Below are 25,793 nucleotides of genomic sequence, written 5' to 3' on the forward strand. Positions count from 1 at the left end.
GAGTATCATTTGCTACAGCCCTCATTGGGAACAAAGAAACTGACTGAATCACCCCCAAATTTACCAGAAATGCTCATAAAGCAATGCATACCTGCTGTATGTATTTTAAGTTTTTTCCTCCCACATGTAATGCTAGAAGACCTTTGGAGACTGAAATGTGGTTTGGTAAACTCTTGCATTTCTCACTCTTAGAACAGGAAGAGAGAGAAGCTGTTGATGAAGCTGCCACATCTGAGGCGGAGTCTGGTGACCTTCCACCCACCCTTAATCTTCCTGAAAGCATCCAAACCAATGGAATTTCAGATGATGGGCAGTCTATCTCTTCTACGGATAACCTGGTAATTACATATTGACTTCATCATTCTTGAAATTACTATTTCAAGCTAAGTTGGCTTAATATAATTGACATGGGTGCTATTGTCTGTACAGGGAAGGACATGGTCTTTCAGGCTTCTTTTGCACTAAGCTCCAGAAAATTTTGATAGAGGTCACAGTGTGGCCCTTGCAGTTTTGTGAACAGGGGTTATCCAGTCATCGACCCTTTGCCCAAAATATGTTTTGGCTCTTCCCAGGAAATGCTTTTACCTTTGTGGAATATATGTTACTCCTGCAGCAGTGTCACCAAAGGCAAAAACACTCCTGAGTGGAAAATAAATTATAAACTGTTTTGTCATTGTAATCTTTATACCTTATTTTGTCAACAATTTCTATTGCCTAGGAGTCAGATTCTCTCCATGGACAGAACTCTGGTGCTAAATTCTCCCATATTCTACAGAAAGATGCTTTCCTTGTATTCCGTTCACTCTGCAAACTTTCCATGAAACCCCTTGGTGAGGGCCCACCAGATCCCAAGTAAGCATATACTTCTGGACATTCTTTAAAGGGAAAGTTTAACTTGGCTTTATCCTGTGCCGAGTCTCGTATAGGCTGGTCATTTTTGTTACCAAACCTTAAAATTTCTTTTTTTTATTTTTCCCTAAGGTCCCATGAGCTGCGTTCTAAAATTATTTCCCTTCAGCTTCTCCTGTCAGTATTGCAGAACGCTGGTCCAGTATTCAGAACACATGAAATGTTCATTAACGCAATCAAGCAATACCTCTGTGTGGCACTGTCAAAAAATGGAGTGTCCTCTGTGCCTGATGTCTTTGAACTCTCACTCGCCATATTTCTCGCCCTGCTGTCACACTTTAAAATGCACTTAAAAATGCAGGTCGAGGTAAGGATAACTAATAGGGTTCATTATTTTCAACAAGCATATTGTTCCAATTCAGACAGGAGATGAAGTATGGTATTATACATGGAATTGTGCGTGGGATGTTAGGAATAATTATTTCTAGAGCGTTTGTTTAATTTCACATTGAAGGGGTGGTTCACCTAAGTTAACCTTTAGTATGCAATAGAATGTCCTATTTTTATCAACTTTGCATTCGATTTTCATTATTTATTTATTTTTTGTATTTGAATAGTTTGTTTTCCTCTTCTGTCTCTTTTCCGTCTTCATATGGGGATCACTGACCCCAGCAACCAAAAACTATTGCTCTGTGAGGCTGCAATTTTATAGTTATTGTGACTTTTTATTGCTTATCTTTCTATTCAAGCTCTCTCCTATTTATATCCCTGTATTTTGTTCAAGCTACTGCCTGGTTCTAGGGTAAATAAGTCCCTAGCAACCAGATAACTGCTGAAATAACAAGCTGGAGAGCTGCTAAACAAATAGCTAAATGACTGAAAAAAACATAAAAAAATATCAAGACCAATTGCAAATTGTCTCAGAATATGTCTATATCATACTAAACGTTAATTTTAAAGTGAACTACCCTTTTAACGGCAATATCATATGTGTCAAATAGCCTATGGACCACAATTATCTTCTGGCCGCCAACATATGTGTGGCCTTTTTAAAGAGATACTGACGCCAGAAATTAAACCTTTTTTATATCTATTTTCATAACATTGTCTTTGCATGCTATTAATAAATGTGCCTTATATGTAAAAGCATATACTTTTACTTTTAATGTACATTAATATTTGGAGTGGAGTTCTTTTCTCTCTGCAAATATTTCTTTGAAAGGAGCCTTCCTCAGGAAAGTCTGTTTAGTGAAGGTAAGCCTAAGGACTATTAACCACTTAAGAGGAGAGGATTAGTGACATATTAGGGTGCAATCACCTGGTCTGCTTGTGTAAATGTTAGGTGTTTTTTGTATTTCTAAAGAAAGATGGGCAAGGGAGATTTATTTTGGGACAAAATCTATGAAAATCAGGTGATGTTGTTATTATTAGCCATTGTTTGTCATTCAAAAAAGTTGTTTGCTTACCCACATAATCCCATTCACATTCCCCATTCCTATTCCATGTCGAAAAAGCCACACATTTAGTTACAATTACGTTTTGTGACATCCTGCAGAATGATCCCTTGTGATTTTATCTGAAATTCACACCTTTTTTTAATTTATTTTTTAAAGGTATTTTTTAAGGAAATTTTCTTAAATATTTTGGAGACTTCTTCAAGTTCGTTTGAGCATAAGTGGATGGTTATACAGACGCTGACAAGGATTTGCGCAGGTATAAAAACAGTATGAATGACTTATGAAAGTCTTAAAAAAAAAAAAAAAAAAATGTAAATCAAAGACAGAATTTGTTCATTCTTTTCTACCCTTAGATGCTCAGTGTGTGGTGGATATTTATGTAAACTACGACTGTGATTTAAATGCTGCTAATATATTTGAACGACTCGTTAACGATTTATCTAAAATCGCTCAGGGAAGAAGTGGACATGAACTTGGAATGACTCCAACTCAGGTAAATTGGCATAAGCAATCTTTCCTTCTCATAGCAGTCACATTCTTGCCTTAGGACTTAGAGGGCATTGTAATAGCAAATAATATTTAATGTTTGAAGAAAAATTCCATTTTAGATTAATAAATAGACCAATTTTCTGTGCTTGTGCCTAGGAGCTGTGCCTCAGAAAGAAAGGATTGGAATGCTTGGTGTCCATACTGAAGTGCATGGTAGAGTGGAGCAAAGATCTCTATGTGAATCCAAACTTTCAGTCCAATCTTGGTAAGAACTCTGTTTTATAGAAAAATGAAGGGATCAAAATAGAATAAAATGTGGTTCTGTGCTCTTTAAATATTTAAAGAACATTTGTAATAGAAATATAACTGCAGTGGATACTTGTGTCAGTCCATCAAATGGATTCTGTTATGAGGCAATGATTTGAAATAGCCACGTGCCAAACCCTCTCTCTCTCTCTTTGTCAATCTGTCTGTTTTGTCTGTCTCTCTCTTTCTCTCTCTCTCTCATCTATCTATCTGGTCAAACTGCAAGTCTGTTGAGGCCCTAGTGGGCTCCTTCCACATATTCGTGGAATATTCATCTTTTGTCAGTCTGATGATTGACAATACATGATGATAAGTCCTTGAACAGGAACCTGTAGTTTAAAAGAGTTAAGCCTGCTGGCTGTGGGAATCTGTACAACAGCCCTAGGCCCTAATAGTAAATCAACAACATTCTTTCTGTTTGTAGCTTTTTATTTGGGTAACCTGAAAACATGTATGTAGTAGAGATTTTCTCTTCCAGGTGTCTATGGGACCCAAGGGACCTTGGGGTCCAACAAATACCTGTAAGAGCAAAATGAATTTTGTGATACTCACCGTTAAATCTTTTTCTCTTAGGATGTCCGTGGGACACAAATCTTCCCTCACCAGAATCAAGCTTGTTAGACAGTTATTACTGCTAGTTTTGTTATAGATATAGTTGCTGTTAGTTACCTCCCTTTGTGAAGGTGGCCATATACCATTCAGTTACCCATTCAGCTTCAAAACAGCAGTTTGGCCCTAGGGCCAAATAATCAAAGTAGCCCAATATCACCCACCGTAGGTGGGTATCACCCCGTGTATGGCCAACTTTAGAAAAAGTTGACTAGATCAGAAAGCGGTGAGGGGTAAAGAAGCAGGGGGAGGAGCCTTCTCCCTCTAGTGTCCTGCCTCCTGCTGGTGGATCCTCTACCCCAAGGTCCCTGTTTCCCACAGACATCCTAAGAGAAAATGGATTTAATAGTGAGTATCACAAAATCCCTTTTTTGCTCTAATCCTCCAGCTGTTGCAGTACCCTGTATGCATCAACAAGCATAATAACAATAAAACATTGTTAGCAATATATGTGCATGCTAGTTGTTCTTGCCGTAAATTACATTTCTTATATTAAGGTCAAGAGAAAAACTCCGACCCTGAAAGCTGTGAAAATAAAACGCCAGAAACCACAGGCAGAAGGTACAGTGTGAGCTCCAAGGATTCAACCGTGTCCTCAGGAATTGGCAGCACCAGCACCCAGACGTCTATTCCAGATGATCCAGAGCAGTTTGAAGTTATTAAACAGCAGAAGGAGATTATTGAACATGGCATAGAATTGTGAGTTGTTTGTTCCATGTTTTTATTAGAGGAAAAAGTGCCAACATTATTTATGGTACAACTGACCTAGTGGGGAAGATAGGGCTGGGTCAACATATTTCGCAGTAGTATAGGCCCAATTTGCCCTTTACTGTTAACCCATATTTACCAGATATTTGCTTTCTCTATTCTATCAGCACTACTTGGTAAAAAGCAAATGGTTAGTTGTGGTTACCTAAGCAGGGTAATACTGCTTTATTTCTTCTTTTTTATAAATGAATTCACTCATACCTGTTAAATTAGACAGCTTGTTTGTGCTATAAACTGTTTCATGATAAGATCTTCAGTAAATACAAACTACAACCTTTTCCCTTTTAGATTTAACAAGAAGCCAAAAAGAGGGATGCAGTATCTACAGGAGCAGGGTATGCTTGGAACCATGCCACAGGACATTGCTCAGTTTCTGCACCAGGAGGACCGTCTGGATTTTGTAAGCTTGCTGTACCATTGTTTGTATTTCTGTTTTGAGAAACAGATCAGTTGTCTTTCAGTATATATTTTTAAAAAAGAAAGCAAAAAACACAATCTTCCTTTCTTTTAAACGGGTGGTTCACCTTCAGGTTAACTTTTTGTACATTATAGAATGGCCTATTCTACTTTTCAATTGGTCTTCATTATTTATAGTTTTTGAATTATTTGCCTTCATCTTCTGATTCTTTCCTGCTTTCAAATTGGGGGTCACTGACCCCGGCAGCCAAAAAACTATTGTCTCTTTCAAACCACTGTCATACTAAAAGTTAATTCAAAGGTGAACAACCCCTTTAAAGAATCATTAATCTATTTTTTTGGCCCTGTATATATGCTTTGATGGAAATGTTTACATTACATTCGCAAAAAAAAAAAAATGTTTCTGAAACATTTATTTCCTGCTACTTTTACAGACCCAGATAGGGGAGTTTTTGGGCGAAAACAACAGATTTAACAGAGAAGTGATGTATGCATATGTGGATCAGTTAGATTTCTGCGACAAAGACTTTGTCTCTGCTCTACGTATGTTCCTGGAAGGATTCCGTCTACCAGGAGAAGCCCAGAAGATTGATAGACTAATGGAAAAATTTGCTGCTCGATATTTAGAGTGTAACCAGGGGTATGTATAACTATTTCAAGAAGATGAATTTATGATAAAACAAAAATACCAACATTTGGAATAAGTAACCCTTGGTTATAGTCTAAAGGACTTTCATTTTTTGTCTTTGTAGCCAGACCTTGTTTGCTAGTGCTGACACTGCCTATGTCCTGGCTTATTCCATTATTATGTTGACAACGGACCTGCACAGTCCCCAGGTATTTATTTTCCAGTTTTTAAACGCATTTATTTAGAGAAGCTTACCCTAATCTAGTTTAGCAATACCCTGTGCCACACCTCTCACAACTCTGGTCATGCTCATTCCCACACTTTGTGTCTCAATCCTTTCTCCTTGTAGATTGTAAGCTCTTTTGGGCAGGGCCCTCTTCACCTCTTGTATTGGTTATTGATTGCTTTATATGTTACTCTGTATGTCCAATGTATAAAACCCACTTATTGTACAGCGCTGTGGAATATGTTGGCGCTTTTATAAATAAATGTTAATAATAATAAATAATAAACTCAGCAGTTCATTTCATAAAAGCATCATTCATCTTTCCTTCCTTCCGTTAATTAGGTCAAAAATAAAATGACCAAGGAACAGTATATCAAAATGAACAGGGGGATCAATGACAGCAAAGACCTGCCTGAGGAGTACTTATCTTCTATATATGATGAGATTGAAGGGAAGAAGATTGCAATGAAGGAAACTAAGGAACATACCATAGCAACCAAATCTACAAAACCAAGTAAGGCACATGTTATTAAAAAAACAAACAAACTCTAAAACTTGCAAAATTAACCTTTTATACGGGACTGTGTGAAGCAAATCCCCCTGTATGATGTCTCATAAGCTGTTGTGTCTGTGGGCAAACATTATTTCATAAATTATATCACAGAAGCAGCTCTTTGAGTTAGAACAGGGGTGGGCAAACTACGGCCCGCGGGCCACATCCGGCCCCTTGGCCTTCTTAATCCGACCCGCCGCCGACGCCAAGTCTCATCACGCAAGACTTGGTGTCATTGGCGGGCCAGAATTAAACAGACTAAGGGGGCGTAACGCTGGCCTGGCCCTGCCCGGGGGTAAGTAAATGTGGCCCGTGAGCCAAAAAGTTTGCTCACCCCTGAGTTAGAATGAATAAGAGATTCACAAAGATCTTCACTTCTTCCTGAAAACTAGGTTTAAAGGGGTGGTTTACCTTTAAGCCAACTTTTAAAATGTTATAGAATGACCTATTCTAAGCAACTTTTCAATTGGTCCTTATTTATTTGTTATCGTTTTTTAATTATTCCTCGCTTCTTCCAACTATTTGCAATTTTCAAATGGGGATCACTGACCCCGGCAGCCAAAAAACGATTGCTCTGTGCAGCTACCATTTTATTGTTATTGTTACTTATTGTAACTTTCTTTTCTATTCAGAACCTCTCTTATTCATATTCCAGTCAAGCATAGTATCAGTCATAGTATCAAGGTATCTTTGGGTTTTTATTTTTTCTTTAGGTGTAGCCAGTGAGAAGCAGAGAAGGTTGCTGTATAATATGGAAATGGAACAAATGGCTAAAACAGCCAAGGCTCTTATGGAAGCTGTAAGCCATGCAAAGGCTCAGTTTACCAGTGCAACCCATCTGGATCATGTCAGACCTATGTTTAAAGTAAGTGCTGCCTCAAGGGTTACTACTTGATTCTTTAAGTGTTTGTCTTCACATATTGGAAAACTTGTAGGGAGGATTGGGGTTGGGTATTTGGATAGACAAGTTACACTGTTATACATATGAATTGCTGATCCTTTGTTTTGCTTCTTCACAGCTTGTCTGGACACCGCTGCTTGCTGCTTTCAGCATAGGCCTTCAGGACTGTGATGACAGTGAAGTTGCCAACCTGTGTTTGGAAGGGATACGATGTGCAGTCAGAATTTCATGTATTTTTACCATGCAGGTCAGTGTCCTTTATGCTTTCAGAATATAATGTAAGTCGTAACACAAAATTTAATTAAGATTTTTGTAATAGGGCCATGTTTTAGGGACATGTTTTTTCCATATGACCTAGATTTTAAGCTGCTATCAACAGATATGCTAAATACTATTATTTAAACTCCACTATTTTTTAATGTGATTTGTGTTTTTATTTTTGTCCCAGCTTGAAAGAGACGCGTATGTCCAGGCTCTGGCACGTTTTTCATTGCTGACAGCGAGCTCCAGTATTACAGAAATGAAACAGAAGAACATAGACACCATTAAAACCCTCATCACTGTGGCCCATACAGATGGAAACTACCTCGCCAGTTCCTGGCATGAGGTATGGAGACTATTTTAATGTATGTAGTTGACTGTACAGGTTGTTTTCTGTGTTGACTGTACAGATTCATAATACAGATTTGTCAGAAGTACTGAATCCGTATATTAGGGAAAAAGGTCTTTTTTTTTTTTTTTTTTTAATAAAGATATACTAGCAAACAGTTTGAGTAAAACTGGGCCCATTTCACTGAGTATAGTCTATAACCAATCTTATAATTCTCTGGGTCAGACAGGTCATTCATTGTCGTATTGGTCATGTAGGTGTAACCATATTATGTATGCTTTACCTACCCGTTTTCTATAGACATTGATTATTCCTGGTTGGTGCTGTAAAATGGGTAGTTGGTTTTTCCCCCCAAACATTTAAAAGAAAACTCAGTTTCACCTACTACTTCTTTCAATTTTCACTTATTCATTTTCTTTCTTATTTAGAGCTTTAGGAATGTCACCTAGCCATGTTTTAGGGCAAGGGTCCCCAACCTTTATGTATCTATGAGCCACATTGAGTTGCAAAATAAGTTAGGGAGCAACACAAGCATGAAATATATACTTGGAGGTACCAAAAAAGGACTGTTGTTTGCTATATTGTAGCCCCTAAGTGGACTGGCACTGGGGGCAACACCCAAGGGGTTGGTGAGCAACATGTTGCTCCTGAGCCACTGGTTGGGGATCACTGTTTTAGGGAATGTGATTCTCACATTTATATGGAGAGTTTTCTCTTTATTCTCTGCACTAGATATTGAAATGCATCAGCCAGCTGGAACTCGCCCAGCTCATTGGAACCGGGGTGAAAACACGCTACATTTCTGGTACAGGGCGTGAAAGAGAAGGAAGTATCAAAAGCTACACATCTGGTGGAGAGGAGTTTATGAGCTTAGGTGAGTTGCACTGCTGTGCAGCTGGTCTTTTTTTTTTGTGTGTGTTTTTTTTAAAAAATATACAGTAATTGTTCTCCATTAATTTGTTTTGGCATTGTTAATCAGTTGCCTGGCAGTGAATGGAAGATGTATAGACAGAAAAATATTTTGAACAATAAAGATATGGCCTTTAATTGAATTAGCTTTTTGCATACCCCCATTTTACATGCTCAGGATGTAAAGGAGGGTTTATAAAAAAAACAACTTAAGACAATTGCAGACTGTCTGTTTTGTACTGAAAGGTGATTATTTAGGGACCCTTAAACATTAACTACACTACCTTAATAGTTTCAATTCATTGATTTCTTACAGGCAACTTGGTTGGTGTGGGTGTTGATAAGAAGCAGATGACTAGTTTCCAGGAATCAGTCGGAGAAACAAGCTCTCAAAGTGTTGTTGTAGCTGTGGACAGGTAAGTTACTAGAGCCATGTCTTTTTGAATATCATAGAGCGACACATTGTTGTTTGTAGGTATCATGCCTGTTGTTTGGGCCTCATTGTGAGGAAATGGCAGTATTCAAAAACAAATGTTCTAAAGCTGAACAGTGCCTTATTCTTGTTACTTTGCAGTCTACGAACAAAGCTGCTACCCATGTACAAAGAAATCAGTGCCCAAAAACATAGTGGGATTTTTGGGTCATAGTAATGGGAAAACGTATTTATGTTAAATGGTCGCTATAACTCTTTTTTAAGTTTCACTGTGGCACAACCAACATGTTAATACTTTCATTTTGCAGGATATTTACTGGATCAACTAGGTTGGATGGATATGCTATTGGTTAGTATCCGTGTGTTTTATTTTATCTAAGAGTAGTTAGATTGTATCGCTCCCTATTTCTGTTAACTACGATGCCCAACATTATTAGCCAGCCAGTTGGTAGCTGGGTCTTCAGTGCTGAGTTGTTTCATTGAGTACCCATCAGGGTTGTAAGGGGCTTTTTATTTTTTAACTACATTTGCAGGCAATCACTGGGAGAAGCACTTTAGCTAAAGAGACATAATTTGGGCAGTTAAGATAATAGATCCCATAATAGATCCCACTGACCTAGCAGGGAAGTAAAATCTGCGCTGACCTGTATAGGGCTTACTATTAAACTTGGCTAGTGTGCTGATAGCTTTGCTCTCATTACAGTTGACTTTGTTCGGTGTCTGTGTGCTGTCTCGATGGATGAACTGGCGTCTGTGCACCATCCACGAATGTTCAGCTTGCAGAAGATTGTTGAGATTTCTTACTACAATATGAATCGAATCCGATTGCAGTGGTCCAGGATATGGCAAGTGATTGGAGACCATTTCAACAAGGTATTTTGTAACCTCTGTCTATACTCGCTTTTGTTATTGTTGCTCCCCTAAGTTATCTGCTAATGCTTCTGGGTTCTCCCAGTGTATACAAAACAAATAACTTTATAGGTAATCTAAAGACTTAATTCATTATTACCTTTGTTGTATGTGGTTGTGTATTTTCTGTATGAATTGTGTTTTATTTGGCTAAGGGCATTGTTAGTGACTATTAAATTAACTATGGTGTATGGAGCAGTAGTCTTACTACTTAGAATGGCACTCTCCTTAATTTTCCATTCACGTATTTTAAAGGTTTACTTATCCTTTAAGATCATGGTTCTTTATTAGAAAAAAAAGTGTATGTGAGTGTATATAGCATTTATATTTATCACATTGCACTGCAGTCATGTTGGCCAGACTTTGATATGTAGAAACACCACAAATTCATCTTCTCGTGTTTTCAGGTTGGCTGTAATCCCAATGAGGATGTGGCTATCTTCGCTGTTGACTCACTACGACAGTTGTCCATGAAGTTTCTTGAAAAGGATGAGTTGGCCAACTTCCGCTTCCAGAAAGATTTCTTGAGGCCTTTTGAACATATTATGAAGAAAAACAGGTGTGCTATTGCTTTAGTTTGAGCTGAAATGTAGGGCGTATCCTGAACACCTAGCTATGGTGTGCATCTCATATAGACTATCTGACATAGGCCCCCAACCACTTACCCATCATTCTGTTTGTATGTGCCACATGGTACAGCTGAATCAGTGAAGCAAAAACAAACCCAGCCATGAGTTACACCACAGAAAACTACAGGTTTATAGGTACCACCCCCTATGAATATAAGTGTAAAAATCCAGTAACATTGTTCTGTCTCTTTTCCGGAAGGTCTCCCACAATTCGTGACATGGTCATTCGCTGCATCACTCAGATGGTGAACAGCCAGGCTGGTAACATTCGCTCGGGATGGAAGAACGTTTTTGCAGTTTTTTATCAAGCAGCCTCAGATCACAATGGCAATATTGTTGAGCTGTCCTTCCACACCGTGGGGCATACTGTCAGTAAGTATGGCCTTGCTGATCTTCAGAAGAAATGTGATTGATTAAATTAAATGAACTAATGTCATATTCTATTCTTATGTTCTCATAAATTCATATTCTGTTCGCTTTCAGCCAATGTTTTCCAGCAACACTTTCCGTCGGCCATAGATTCCTTTCAGGATGCTATTAAATGTTTGTCTGAATTTGCTTGCAATGCTGCTTTCCCTGACACCAGCATGGAGGCCATTCGGCTGATACGTTATTGTGCAAAGTATGTCTCGGAAAAGCCACAGGTGTGTAGCACTTTGCTGGTTTTTTTTATGAATAAGGTATTGTCATTCTTTTCTATGGCAAATTTATGACTATATTAACACTACAATAGAAAACAGCCACTCCCAGTTCACATGGGAGCTTTGTACGTAGATCCACAATGCAGCAACGCCATACTAAATAAAAATGGGTTTCTTCATTTAGTCCATTTAAAGTCACGAAACTTCCAGGTCAACACCTCATGCATTTCGGACATTTACGCTCTTAGACGGGGTCCCCAACCTTTTATGCCACATTTAAATGGAAAAAGTGTTGGGGAGCAACACAAGCATAAAAAAAGGTTCCTGGGGGTGCCAATAAGAGCTATAATTGGCTACTTAATAGCCCCTATGTGGACTGGCAGCCTACAGAAGGCCCTGTTTGGCAATATACTTGGTTTTTATGCAACCAAAACTTGCCCCCTTACCAGAAATTCAAAAATGAGCACCTTCCTTGAGGCCACGGGGAGCAACATCCGAAGGGTTGGGGAGCAACATCCGAAGGGTTGGGGAGCAACATGTTGCTCACGAACCACTGGTTGGGGATCACTGCTCTTAGACATAGGCATAAAACTGTAGAAATCCCTTGTGTTTATATTGTGAAAGGAAGCAGCTGCTAAAACCAAAGTCATACAGGTATGGGACATGTTATCCAGAATGCTCGGGACTTGTGGGTTTCCTTAATTTGGATCTCCACACTTAAAAATCAATTAAACATTATTTAAACCCAACCGGATTGTTTTGCAACATATAAGGATTAATTATATCTGCGTTGGGATCAACTACAAGGTACTGTTTTATTACTATAGAGAAAAAAAGCAAATCATTAAAAAAGTCAATGGGAGGTGGCCTTCCCCTAATTGAGAGATTATTGTAGCATTTATTAAGTTCCCTAGAAATATGTTATTGTCATGTAATGTGCCCCAAATATTGTCATACATTTTTTTTTCTATTACTGTCATATTGCAGGCGCTGAGGGAGTACACTAGCGATGATATGAATGTTGCCCCTGGTGACAGAGTATGGGTGCGAGGATGGTTTCCGATTTTGTTTGAGCTTTCCTGCATTATTAACAGGTGCAAGCTGGATGTAAGGACAAGGTAATACAGCCTAAGCTTGTCTCCTGTCCCCCTACTTGTATTTTGTTATCTGTGTAAAATATATATTATATACAGTATGTGTGTGTGTGTGTATATATATGTATATATATATATATATATATATATATATATATATATATATATATATATATGTACAAACAGTTCTTAAGCTGCACACCAAAAGTTAGGGACAATACCTGGGTGCCAGAGCAATATAGCAATATAGGCAAACGAGAGAAAAAGAACGGCACTCGCAGGAAATTTTTACACCAAAGACAACATATGATTTGAAAAAACGTGAGGTTTCTTTATTGGTCCGACGTTTCAGTTCCCACAGGAACTTTCCTCAGGGACAGCAGTATTGTGTTATACAGTGAACGCCTTTTTAAATCCAAAAGGGCGCCAAAGTGGTTGCCAAGCAACCATCAACATATACAAACAGCAACATACAGTGCATATAGGACATACAAAGTACGTAAAAAACGAACAAGGGTCATATTATAACCATGCCCATATATGTAGGGCAATGGGGCGGGTGAAAGGAGGCAAAACAAAAGGGATAATCTGATATACACATAAGTTTCCAGAGCGCATCGATCTAGCGCATATAGTTTATGCAAGCAGGAGAGACACTGTTACATTCTTATAATAGCCAGCGTCAAAGGTGGATCCGCCAGCCTTCCCATCCAAAGTCTGAGACACACATCCCTTACCCGACTCATCGTATGATCAGCCCGTCCGTGCCCAACGCTATGCCGCTCTGCTATCTTACCGTTAGCCACCCGTACTTCCGACCAGTCACGGGTGGTTGCTAGGCAACCCGTCAGAGGTGAGGGGATTCGGTAATCCCTCAAGCGCAAGCAGTATCATTATTGTTGAGACTCGCGCAGTCACGTACATTATTTAGCCCAGGGTGGCAGGCAGGTCTCGTGGCCCCAACACAGCAGGGCCAGAGGTCTGCGCCAGTCCTATATCCAGCTGCGTGGCTCTTTAGAGTCGCTGACCCCCAAGGGGGGTAGGAGCGGATTTGGTAATGCTATAGGCGCAACTCACTTGAGGGTAATTGCCTATCTGTGTAACGCTTGGCCCTACGCAGGGCAACTTATTATAAGCAGAGGCATATATTAACGGACCCGGGTATAGACACGTGTCCCCACGCGGGGGCATCTTTCCTGTTAGGTCCCACGCGGGACATCTATCATAGTGGGTAAAAGGACCCAAGGGCACGCCTGCTGCCCCAAGTTGTGTGTCAGGTGGGAATTAACTGTAGCATAAACAGAACTGGACCAGTGTACAAAGGACGTTCATAGTTAACCCAGCTAGGAGGATACAAAATTGTTATATTGTATTCAACATTGTTGCGAGCATCGCATGCTGATCCGATTAGTGCAACAGTGTGTTCATAGAGAGGGAAGTCTTTGAGAGTGTATACAAGGAACTGCCACAGTGTGGTCATAGGCAGAAAATATGGTGTGAAACAGGTATTGCGACCGTAGAGTCACAGAATGGGAATCAATACATATGTCAAAGTCCAGTTAGTTAAATAAAACAACCAAGTGGTAATATCTCATTCAGGCCCCGAGGGGCCACACAGTCCAATTTATAAATCCAGCGTGATTCTCGCCGAAGGAGAGCCAAGTCTCTATTACCGCCCCTGGGTAAGGGTGGTTGAAAATCAATGGCCATACATTTAAACGTTGGGAGGGTATGGCCCATGAGTAGGAAATGTCTAGCCACTGGTTGAATTGATTCGCCCTCTTTCAGGGCCTTGCTGATGGCCGACCGGTGATTGCCAATCCGTTCTCTGAGAGTAGTTACAGTTTTACCCACATAATACAATCCACATGGACAAGTGATGATGTATACTACATAACTTGATAAACATCCTAGTCGTGAACGTATTTTAAGTCTTTTACCCGTATGGGGATGTGGGAAATCGGGTCCAGTCAGCATACACCTACAGGTCACACAGTCTGGACATTTGTAGCAGCCAAGTTTCTGCATAGAGGATAGCCAATTTTTTTGTTTAGTACCTATCCCCCTGAAGTCCGTTTTTACCAATAAGTCCCTCAGGCTGTTACCCCTTCTATAGCCCATCAAGGGCTTCTGGGCCTGTTGTCTTTGGTGTAAAAATTTCCTGCGAGTGCCGTTCTTTTTCTCTCGTTTGCCTATATATATGTGTATATATATATATATATATATATATATATATTTATATAAAATAAGGCAAAAATAAGGCAACTCTCTTTCCAATCACCGTTTACATTACTTTTCTTCTGTGCAAGTGGGTTATCTTCTACTGATCAGTAGGTCCTGTCACTAACAGAAACAATTTATTATGTCCCAGAGGCCTCACTGTGATGTTTGAAATTATGAAAAGTTACGGCCACACATTTGAAAACCATTGGTGGCACGATCTGTTCCGAATCGTGTTTAGGATATTCGACAACATGAAACTCCCGGAACAGCAAAGTGAGGTGAGGAGCAGTAAACGCAGATAAAATAATGATACATTTAATTTCTGTTCTCTGGTTCTGACTCTTAAAGGGGTGGTTGACATTTAAGTTAAATTTTAATGTGTTAGAGAATGGCCAATTCTAAGCAACTTTTTAATTGGTCTTCATTATTTATTTTTTTATAGGTTTTTAAAATTATCCGCAGTCTTTTTCAATCGATAGCTTGCAAATGGGCTCACTGACCCCAGCAGCCAGAAAACTAATGTTCTGTGAGGCTACAGTTTTATTGTTACATTTTATAACTTATATTTCCATTCAGGTCCTCTCCTATTCATATCCCTGTCTCTCATTCAAACCACTCCCTGGTTGCTAAGGTAATTTGTACCCTAGAAACCAGATAGCTGCTGAAACTCCAAACTGAAGAGCTGCTGAACAAATACTGAAATAATTAAAAAACTACAAATAATAAAAAAAAAAGACCAATTGCAAATATTCCAAATATTACTCTCTACATCATACTAAACATCAATTCAAAGTTGAACAACACATTTAAATCAATGTAACAAAGTAATTTCTCCTCCAAGTCTGTTACTCTGCTTCATTGTTTAGAAGTCAAATATAGACAACCAGATACTGTTAGGGGTAGTTCACCTTTATATTAACTTTCAGTATAATGTAGACATTGATATTCTGAAACAATTTGCAATTGGTCTTCATTTTTTTATTTTTTCAGTTTTTTTTATTTTTGTTCAGCAGCACTCCAGTTTGGGGTTTCAGCAGCTGTCTGGTTGTTAGGGACTTGTTTACCCTGGCAACCAGGCAGTGGGTTGTACGAGAGAAATATGAATAAAGGACCTGCATAGAAAGAGAAGTAGCTTCACAGAGCAATAGTTTTTCCTTTATGGGTCATTGATCCCCATTTTGAAAGCTGGAAAGAGGCAGAAGAGGAAGGCAATTGATTCAAAACTATAAAAATAAATAATGGAAACCAATTGCAAAGTTGCTAGGAATAGGCCATTCTGTAACATATTAAAAGTGAACTTAAAGGCAAACAATTAATTGGTATAGTAGGTCCATACAATTAATTGTTTGTAATATCAGGCTGTCTCAAAGTTCCCCATCTGCCAGTGATCTAAATTATTTCTTTTGCTTCTCATTTCAGAAGTCTGAGTGGATGACAACGACCTGTAACCATGCACTTTATGCCATTTGCGATGTATTTACACAGTTCTATGAAGCCCTGAATAGTGTTCTGCTTAGTGATATATTGAGCCAGTTGCACTGGTGTGTAAAGCAAGGTATGTCAGGAATAATATTACTGCAAATAAATATTGTAAGAAAATATTTAAACTGCAGCAGTATACAGCACTTTTATAACTTTTGCATTTCGTTGGCTTTGCTTTCTGTGTGTCTGTAGGACCCGTTGCATAAAATAGATTTGGCTGAATTGTGTAAATATCAGCAGATTTGCTAATTATTATGATTATGATATCTCTATTAGTACTGTGCCATTTATTTATTTACATTTATTTCAGATAATGAACAGCTGGCACGATCAGGCACGAACTGCTTAGAAAACCTTGTTATCCTCAATGGGGAGAAGTTTAGCCCTGAGGTTTGGGACAAGACATGCACTTGTATGTTGGATATCTTCAAATCCACTATCCCCAGTGTGTAAGTCTCTCTATCTATTCTGTTGTCTAAGAGAGTGAGTGTTATACTTGCAAGATTTTGTAAGTTCAACTTGAAGTTAACTTTTAGTATGTTATAGAGCACTGCTGTCCAACTGGCGGCCCAAACCCCCCTCTGTGTAGCCCCCCACCTGTCTTAATATGACATAATATAATTCTGAAGGGTGATGTGGGCACAATCTTAAAAGCTTTTGTGACAACATGGGTGTGGTTTGTAGTGGGTGCAGTTTTAAAAGGGGATGTGGTCAAAACTGTCTTCCATTATCTTCCCTTATCGCCCAGAAAAAGTCCGGCCCTCGGTACCACAGAAGCTGGACAGCACTGTTATAAATAAGCTATTCTTAGCAAATTTTCAAATTGGTCTTCATTCATTAAAATGGGGGTCACTGACCCCCCAATATTAAAAAATAGCTATTGCTCCACGAGGCAACAATATTATAACTATACTTTTCTATTAACTCCATTGGACTCTAGCAACCCGATAACTGCTGAAACTCCAAATGGAGTGCTGCTCAACTAAAAGCTGAAAACTTGGAATTTCACTGCATTATACAAAAGGTTAATTTCAAAAGGTTGATTTGCTGCAGAACCCTGTTTTTTCTTTCCCGGATTTTATTTTTCCAAGCGATTTCTGCCATTTTGATGCGGCCCCTTGGCGAATGTGAAATCAGGGTTCTGCTGTATTAAATACCCACTACGGTTTCTGTGCCTATATGGGTTATAACAAGCAAATGTATATGAACGTAACTATAGAAGTGTAATGTTTCAACCTTGGTTTACAGGTTATTAACTTGGAGACCGACAGCAATGGAAGAGGATTCAGATAAACGATATGTAAGTGTGCAGACATTTGTATGGTGTCACTTGTGGCTCAGTGTAATTTAGCTGTAAATGATATGATAACTATTCTGTCTTAGTCCCCATTTTGTGTTTCCGGTGGAAAGACCATTGAACTTTGCATTTATATTTTCTGAAAAAAGAGATATATCAATACAAATTTAAAGGGAACTTTTTGTTAACTTTAAAAACCATTAGGATCTGGAAATAGACCGACAGTCTATGAGCAGCATGGACAGAAATACGTCGGACAGAGCTCACAGCCAGATTTCCAACACCACAGAGGATACGTGGAAAGGAAAGTCCAGCGAGAGTAAGTTATACATTTGTCTACATTCACCTTTAAATTATATTTTGGTATGATAAAGAGCAGGGGTCCCCAAACTTTTTTTGATGTGAGCCATTTGTAAATGTAAGAAGAGTTGGGGAGCAACACAAGCATAAAATGCTTCTGGGTGCCAAATAAAGGCTATGACTGGTCATTTAGTAGCCCCTAACTCTGACACTGACACCCCACATACAATTTACTCTGTGTAGCTGTAACACAGCTTGGTTAACATAATTTGTAATTACCTACTTTATGCTTCTTTGATTCAGGATTAGCAGATCAAAAGCTATTTGCCGGGCTCCTAATTAAGTGTGTTGTGCAACTGGAGCTTATACAGACCATCGATAACATTGTGTTCTACCCAGCGACCAGCAAGAAAGAAGATGCTGAGCACTTGGCAGCTGCACAAGTAAGAGATTTACATGATGCTATCAGTATGATTGCAGGTCTGTTTAATTCATGTTTGTGCGCTTGTATTAGAACTGGCCCTGGATGCGTAAAAATAACTTATAATACATTCTGACTTGTCAGTGACGTACGTAAGCTACATAAAGTGGCAGAAAATAAAGACGATGGGTTAAATGTCAAGTCAGTCACTGGCAAACCCTATTAAACTAATTATTCTGAGATGGTTTATAAAGGAATAAGCTGCTTTTGCATGTTTGTATGGTGCTCAACCCTTTGGGGAGACCGCAAAATACACAGTGCCGGCAAGTGAAAGGCAGTTACACACTGAGAACTAGCCAGTCCCTAGTTTGTAATTGCCCTTCGAGTGCCTGGCACCTTGTATTTCCAACTAAATACAGTCATCAAACGCATCATATTTATTAAAGGTAACCCCCACCACTAATATAGGCCTTGTACCAGACCAGTTTGGCCAATCAAATGGCACTTAAATGGACCAGACTTCCAGTGTACTGTACTTATCTACCAAATGCTTGTTCTCCATGTGGAATGTCCCCCACTGTGTATGTTCAGAGTCCATTCAACAGTAGATTGTTTCACAGTTTTATGGCACACTTACCCTGGAATTAATTGATTCTTAATGCTTGATACAGAGAGATACGTTGGATATCCATATAGATTCAGAGGACCAAGGAATGTACAAGTATATGTGCACACAGCACCTATTTAAATTGCTGGACTGCCTTCAGGAATCCCATTCGTTTGCAAAGGCATTCAATTCTAACAATGAACAGCGAACGGCACTATGGAGAGCAGGTAATATGGTTTGTTATGCTATGTGTTTGTTTAAGCTCTTACTCTTCTTCACTGTTTTACTGTCTGAGTGGCAATGAGCTTCTTGTGATGTGAATGGGAATTAGTTATATGCAGGTATTGGTTTTTATTTTTTTCTATTCCGAGAACCTCACCTGTCTTTTCTCTCCTTGTATTTAGGGTTTAAAGGGAAATCAAAACCCAATCTGTTAAAGCAAGAGACGAGTAGCCTTGCCTGCTGTTTAAGAATCCTCTTCCGAATGTACACAGATGAGAAGCGCAGAGATTCCTGGGGGGATATAGAAAGCAGACTATTAAAGTAAGACATTATCAGCCTGGAAGGATCCCTGTGGTTTCCACTTTATTGTGATTTTGTAATATCATTGGGCATGTAATATAAAGCAACCCGAACGCAGTACTCAGCCATCTTTCAACTTTTATTGTATTGTATTGCAGTGTGTGCAGTGAGGCCTTGGCCTACTTTATTACTGTAAATTCTGAAAGCCATCGGGAAGCTTGGACCAACCTACTTCTCCTGCTTCTAACCAAAACACTTAAAGTTAGTGATGAAAAGGTATGTTGATAGCTGAACCGTGACATGTTTAATGTGTAATTGTTGTCTATATCCAAGAAATGTGAACAAAACTATGAAAGAACTGTCATAGCTATAAACATAGTCCCAAACTGTAGTGAATGTTTAATACAACTTTTACTCAGTTGTGCCTTTGGAAGTTGGACCTTTTAGGTTAATGTGACTTGCAGCACTGAGTGAGTTGTTTGTTTGAGGAACTCACAAATTTATCTTTAATGGGATATTTGTGCAAAAAGAGAAAATGGCTTTATATACTATTAAATATTACTCTTTACTCCTGTGTTAGCTCTAATAGAGTCTATATAAAGCAGCTCCTATGTAACTAAGTGAGAAGCCACTACTGGAGGGTTTTCAGAGAAAATATATAAAAGTTTGTGGCCAGGCAGCTAGTATATAATAAGGAGCTGAGATCTCATCAAGCTCCTTTTTACGTAGTAGGTAAAGGAATTATAGAAGGGTTGTGGTGAGGAAGGCTGCATTCAGCCAGTGTGAGGATAATGGAGGCTTACACAAGACTACATCTGCAAACTGAGTTGGTAAAATCTTTATAGAAGATTTGCTAAACAGGAAATTGGAACTGGTGCTCCGCGTGTGTAAAAACATGCACTGGCACTTGATACTTTTCTGAGCACCATGGCACCTTCTTTATTTATTTTCTATTTTCCCATGATGCCTTTATCCAGGACAAGTGCATAGGCAGTATAGTAGAATGGCTTTCCTATAGTGCACATTAGACAAGCTAGGGTTGCACAAGGATTCCAAAGAAAATAGAGTAGAGATTCCGTGGGCAGTAGGGTAGAGGTTCCGTGGGCAGTAGGGTAGAGGTTCCGTGGGCAGTAGGGTAGAGGTTCCGTGGGCAATAGGGTAGAGTAGACTTTCCGTGGGCAATAGGGTAGAGTAGACTTTCCGTGGGCAATAGGGTAGAGTAGACTTTCCGTGGGCAATAGGGTAGAGTAGACTTTCCGTGGGCAATAGGGTAGAGTAGACTTTCCGTGGGAAATAGATTAGAGATGGCAGTGCAGCACTTCTGCACAGAGTAACCCAAGGTTCAAGGTTAGTGATTAAATTCAGTGGGACGTGCCTTACATACTAGCCAGTAGAATGGCTTTTTGTGGTATTTTTAGCAAATGATGGAAGAAGGAGTTAGGTTCAATGTAACGTGTTGTCTCTCTGTTCTGCCCACCTTTACTAACATCTATTATTCATTTTCCCCAAGTTTAAAGCCCATGCCTCAAGGTATTACCCGCACCTCTGTGAAATTATGCAGTTCGACCTGATTCCTGAGCTCCGTTCTGTACTGAGAAAGTTCTTCTTGCGCATCGGGGTCGTTTTCAGCATCTGCAAACCGGAAGAGCAGGCGCAGTTTGCCGGAGAGCATCACTCTGCATAGCACAAGCAAGGCTCTGCGCAGGTGGAACATAGCCACTTTGACGTTTGCCTGTTCTACTGTAGCAATCAAAACCAGCGCTGCTAGTTACAAAATGCTTCGTCGGAGGGCAGCGCTTCCCAGAAAGGTTGCCGCCTGCAGCTGTATCATACCAAAAGTGGCACTTTAATCTTCAGGATCATTGACTGTGCACAGTACACTTTTAGAAGGATTACGGTTTTAGCTTTTACCATCCAGAAGAGGCCAGAGGGTCGTTTGTCTTCTTCGCACCGGCTTGGTCGCCTCTTTAGTGTTCCAAGCAACAAAAAAAAAAAAAAAGCAGGGGTGGCTAAAATATTTGTACCTTACCTTCCCATTGACAAATGGGAAAACCACATTCCTTTCCCCCCAGTGTAAGTTTAGTTGGTAAATGACACCTGTTCTCCTCCAAATTGTACGGACTGGCTTGCCTAATCTGGACTATTTAATTTATGAGAGTTTTTAGAAGGATAGGGACATAATGTTATTATATATTTTTATTTTTGCTACTTAGGGGTAATGCTTTTGATAGACTTGGAGTATATCATTTCCTTTTCCTCTGTTATTCGCATTGTTTCCTGTCATTGCTCTTTTGCTGCTGCATGTCTGGTGATTAAATACCCAATAAGAACTTTAAGAATTCAATATTATTTGTAAGCCTGACAATGAAGGAGTTGCTGAGACCTTGTTACCAGCTGTGGGATCTGCCGAATCCTTACTGGGAACAAGTCTGACTTGATACCATTGGCCTGATTTATTAACACTATAATTATTCAGGTAAGAAAGTCACAGATACAATATTATGCCAGTGGGGAAAATGGATCCACAGAGACATTTAAAACATTTCTAATGGTCATTTGTCTAAAAACATCTTTGAAACCTAAAACCACTGGTTGTGCCAAGTTGTTAGACATCCTCCAGTGATTCTAGTTAATCACCTCCTAGACTTTTACTTCTCCCCAGGACTGGCTTAGGGAACTTAATGCCCCCATATTTTTTATGGTTGCCCTGTGTAAACGTTCACTACTGAACATTTTCTTACGTTTCTGCACTGTGTATTGTGCCCCTCTAGAATCAGCCCAGCACACAACTGGGTTAGACAAAGATGGTGGCACAGCGCCCATCATAAAGTCCCTGGACTGGTGCTATTTTTTTATTTGAAGAGAAGCGCCAGCCCAAGAATGGAGGTAAGCGAATATGATCATTTTGGGTGTCAAACAGCTTAGCACCCAGTGACTTTAGGTTTCCTCCTCCTTTATTCTACCTTCAGTTGTTTGTGGGTTTTTTTTTGTGGTGGTAGTGTGTCTCTATATTTTTAGACAAGTCTGTAGCAAGCAACCATAAATACATGCATTCTCCTATTTCAATCATTTTAACAGTGGTGCCCCTCTCCCCCACCCACCCAGAGTAAATTAGGTGCATAGAAAAAAAACTCAACACTATAGACTACGTTTGTGGAGGAAGTGACACGGCATACACACACATATATATATATATATATATATGTGTATATATATATATATATATGTATTAAAGATAGCAGTATTAATGTATGGCTACATATCGTTACAGTAAATGTAAAGCAGAAAATATGCAGCACAATTTGCTGTCGGAAGCTACTCCAGAAATTGTGGGGGTTTTGTTTTGCTTCTTTCCCCCCAAACCAAATGCCTTTTCTGTGAAATGGGAACCACTGACTTTTTTTAATATTTATGAGAAACAAAAGGCTACTGCGAGCTCTAGAACCCCAAGGCTTGCACATTAATTCCTGTGCTATTCTCCAATCCAGTTAGTGCCCAGTACAGTACCTCTTAGCTGAGCAGCCAGTTAACGGGGGAATTCACCTTTAGATTAACCTTTAGTATGAGGAAGATAATGATCCTTGGAGACAATGTCCTGTATCTTTTTAATTTCTTATGGTTTTTGAATCTTTTGTTCATCAATTCTCCAGTCTGGAATTTTAGAAGCTATCTAGTTACTAAGGTCCAGACAGTGGTTTAAGGTATGTGTGGGGGAGGGGGGGGGCTGTCAGTGAGCGGGTAGGTGGACGGTGGCAGCCCCTGAGGGGTTTTGGGAACCCCGGTAGTCCTTGCACACCCAGGTCCAATGACCCCATCAGTTAAAACTATTGGCCTACAATTTTATTACTGTATATACTCGAGTATAAGCCTAGTTTTTCAGCACCCAAAATGTGCTGAAAAAAGTCACCCTCGGCTTATACTCGAGTCGGGTGCCATGGGTCCCTCTAGACTAGCACCCTCTCTCCTTTGTGTGCAAATTAGGCCACCTGCAACCAGACCCTCCAGTGCCCTGGCCTAGGCTCCCACTAGCAATACTTATTTCTCCTTACATCCCTCCGGGACTGGGTCTGCTGCCAGTTTGCCAATGTGCAATGAGAGTGGGGTAGTACTCATATTGTTTTTGTTGACCCTCTTCTCCACTTACAGAGCTAGTTTACTGTTTTTCTTTGAAATAAATATTGAAAAACATATACCCCACTGATGCCTCAATTAATGTAATTTTATTGGTCTTTATTTTGATTATTAAAACTTAGCAGTAGCTGCTGCATTTCCCACCCTAGGCTTATACTCGAGTCAATAAGTTTTTCCAGTTTTCTTAGGTAAAATTAGGTACCTCGGCTTATATTCGGATCGGCTTATACTCGAGTATATACAGTATTACTTTTTTTTTTTTTATTACTTTCAATTTAGGCCTCTCCTATTTAATCTTCCAGTATCTCATTTTTACCACTGTCTGGTTGCTAGGGTAAACTGGACCCTTACAACCAGACTGCTTCTAAAATTCCAAACTAGAAAGCTGCTGAATAAAAAAATATAATGTAAAAATGACAGCAAAAAAATGAAGGCCAGTTGCGTAATATTTAAGAATATCACTGTCTACATCATACTAGAACTTAATTTAAAGGGAACTTGTCCTTAAGACACCTAGTTGCCTAGTTGTAGATCCGGTTTATAGAATACCCAGTACACCACAGCTCACCCACATGTACGAATGCCTGCTGCGTGGATTGAAATACAAAAATATTATATAATAATATATAATACACACAACTACCCAGTCATTAAGAGTTGCTTGTACCCATCCTATCAGCAGATATGCCCTCTGTAAAAGGTTTGAATATATATATATATATATACTTATTTAAATTATCTATAATTTTACGTCTTGATTGTAAAACTGTTACTTCATTGATGTTAAAGGCAAAGTCTGCCTTCTGGATGTACACATTAAAAAAAAAACAAAAAACAATGAAAAATATATGAGAAACTATGTAAAGTTTTTTATATAAATTATAATGTATTATACAGTTCTAATATATTATGCTTTAATCGGGTGGTCAATCAATAAAGTTTTAAAGGTGATTTTTTTTTTTTTTTTGTCTCTGCAAAAAGATTCATTAGAACCGGTACATGTTTGGGCTTCAGAACCAGCCCAAGGCCACCAAAGCCCTTTAGCAGGGAAGATCTGTGCCCCCAGTAGCCCCCCATCTTCTTTTCTACTGAATCACTGCACTTACTATGCTGCTGTCACTTACCTGAGCTTAGGGACCCACTCACAATGTAATATATAGAATATAAATGTCACACTATAAGGCTGATTTATTCATTCAGATTCACGTTACGTCAGCTCAGAAAAAAAGTGGATTTTGTAACAGAATTTAAAGGAGAAGCAAAGGTAACAAAAGGTCCCCATACACTTGCAGATCCGCTCCTAGGGCCAAACGATCAAATTATAATGTCGGGCATAGGCAAAGTCGGTCCAGGGACTGCATCAACGAGCCGATGCGGCCCCCGATCCGACTAGATTTTCTAACCTGCCCGATCGATATCCGGCCGATTTCAGGCCAGATATCGGTGGGGCAGGCCCGTCGTTAGTGCCCCTACGTGGCCCGATTAGCTGCCGACTCGGCAGCTACTATCAGCTCGGTTATGGGGACCTTTACTCTTATAGTAGTTCTCATATAGGGCAAGCAAATAGCTAGGTCTCCTTTCACTAATTCCTTTTTCTTTAGTAGGAATTCCCCTTCATAAAATATCTATGCGCTCTGTTATTGCCACTGCCGTGTTTGTAAAGGCGCCACATCTTCCTTTCCCTTAAAACCCTCCCCCTGACTGTACACCAGACATCCCCAACCAGTGGCTCAGGGGCAACATGTTGCTCCCCAACCCCTTGGGTGTTGCTCTCAGTGCCCCCAAACCAGGTAGTTATTTTTGAATTCCTGATTTGGGGGCAAGTTTTGGTTGAATAAAAACAAGATTTCCTACCAAATAAAGCCCCCTGTAAGCTGATAGTGTGCATAGAGGCTGCCTAATAGCCAATTACAGCCCTTATTTGGCTCCTCCATGAACTTTTATGGTGCTTGTGTTGCTCTCCTAGTCTTTACATTTGGCTGTGGCTCAAGAGTAAGAAAGTTTGGGGACCCCTGCTGTACATGCTCGGCAGCAAAAGGATAAAACAAAAATGAATCAAAGCATGCACAATGCTCAGAACTAACGCACATAGTATCTCCCCAGGGCAGGGGGGCGATCGCTCAGTAGGAATTTAGTCTAGGGTTGCACCGAATCCACTGTTTTGGCATTCAGCTGAACACAGAATCCTTTGTGGAAGATTTGGCTGAATACTGTGTAAAAAGAACCATGTGTGAAAATTTTTCAACTTCCACATTTATGTGGCTAAAAGTCGCATGATTTTTCAGATTCGGTTTGGCCAGGACCATGGATTCGGCAGAATCTTGCCAGAATCCTGGATTCGGTGCATCCCTAATTTAGTCATGCCAGCTGGCTAGAGGATTT

The 25,793-nt window shown here is 39.5% G+C and overlaps 1 protein-coding gene across 2 annotated transcripts in view; it reads left to right on the plus strand.

Annotated features, from left to right (window-relative positions):
• The window catches only part of arfgef2 (ADP ribosylation factor guanine nucleotide exchange factor 2), a 36,732-nt gene extending 15,116 nt beyond the window's left edge, over positions 1–21,616 (plus strand). For both annotated transcript variants that reach the window (XM_002933180.5, XM_018097882.2), the window contains exons 8-39: positions 193–338; positions 719–852; positions 982–1,216; positions 2,463–2,562; positions 2,660–2,799; positions 2,952–3,060; positions 4,208–4,409; positions 4,767–4,878; positions 5,330–5,535; positions 5,648–5,732; positions 6,092–6,263; positions 7,016–7,167; positions 7,322–7,450; positions 7,652–7,810; positions 8,546–8,687; positions 9,039–9,138; positions 9,464–9,504; positions 9,859–10,028; positions 10,472–10,623; positions 10,893–11,065; positions 11,177–11,337; positions 12,322–12,452; positions 14,800–14,929; positions 16,071–16,206; positions 16,444–16,582; positions 17,382–17,433; positions 17,635–17,749; positions 18,034–18,173; positions 18,823–18,985; positions 19,163–19,301; positions 19,439–19,556; positions 20,791–21,616. In XM_002933180.5, the coding sequence (XP_002933226.3) occupies positions 193–338; positions 719–852; positions 982–1,216; positions 2,463–2,562; positions 2,660–2,799; positions 2,952–3,060; positions 4,208–4,409; positions 4,767–4,878; positions 5,330–5,535; positions 5,648–5,732; positions 6,092–6,263; positions 7,016–7,167; positions 7,322–7,450; positions 7,652–7,810; positions 8,546–8,687; positions 9,039–9,138; positions 9,464–9,504; positions 9,859–10,028; positions 10,472–10,623; positions 10,893–11,065; positions 11,177–11,337; positions 12,322–12,452; positions 14,800–14,929; positions 16,071–16,206; positions 16,444–16,582; positions 17,382–17,433; positions 17,635–17,749; positions 18,034–18,173; positions 18,823–18,985; positions 19,163–19,301; positions 19,439–19,556; positions 20,791–20,964 (4,457 nt within the window). In that variant the 3' untranslated portion in view covers positions 20,965–21,616. The remainder of the gene's footprint in view (positions 1–192; positions 339–718; positions 853–981; positions 1,217–2,462; positions 2,563–2,659; positions 2,800–2,951; positions 3,061–4,207; positions 4,410–4,766; positions 4,879–5,329; positions 5,536–5,647; positions 5,733–6,091; positions 6,264–7,015; positions 7,168–7,321; positions 7,451–7,651; positions 7,811–8,545; positions 8,688–9,038; positions 9,139–9,463; positions 9,505–9,858; positions 10,029–10,471; positions 10,624–10,892; positions 11,066–11,176; positions 11,338–12,321; positions 12,453–14,799; positions 14,930–16,070; positions 16,207–16,443; positions 16,583–17,381; positions 17,434–17,634; positions 17,750–18,033; positions 18,174–18,822; positions 18,986–19,162; positions 19,302–19,438; positions 19,557–20,790) is intronic.
• The last annotated feature ends 4,177 nt before the right edge of the window (positions 21,617–25,793 follow it).

The sequence above is a fragment of the Xenopus tropicalis genome, chromosome 10 (genome assembly GCF_000004195.4).
Source record: "Xenopus tropicalis strain Nigerian chromosome 10, UCB_Xtro_10.0, whole genome shotgun sequence".
Lineage (NCBI taxonomy): Eukaryota > Metazoa > Chordata > Amphibia > Anura > Pipidae > Xenopus > Xenopus tropicalis.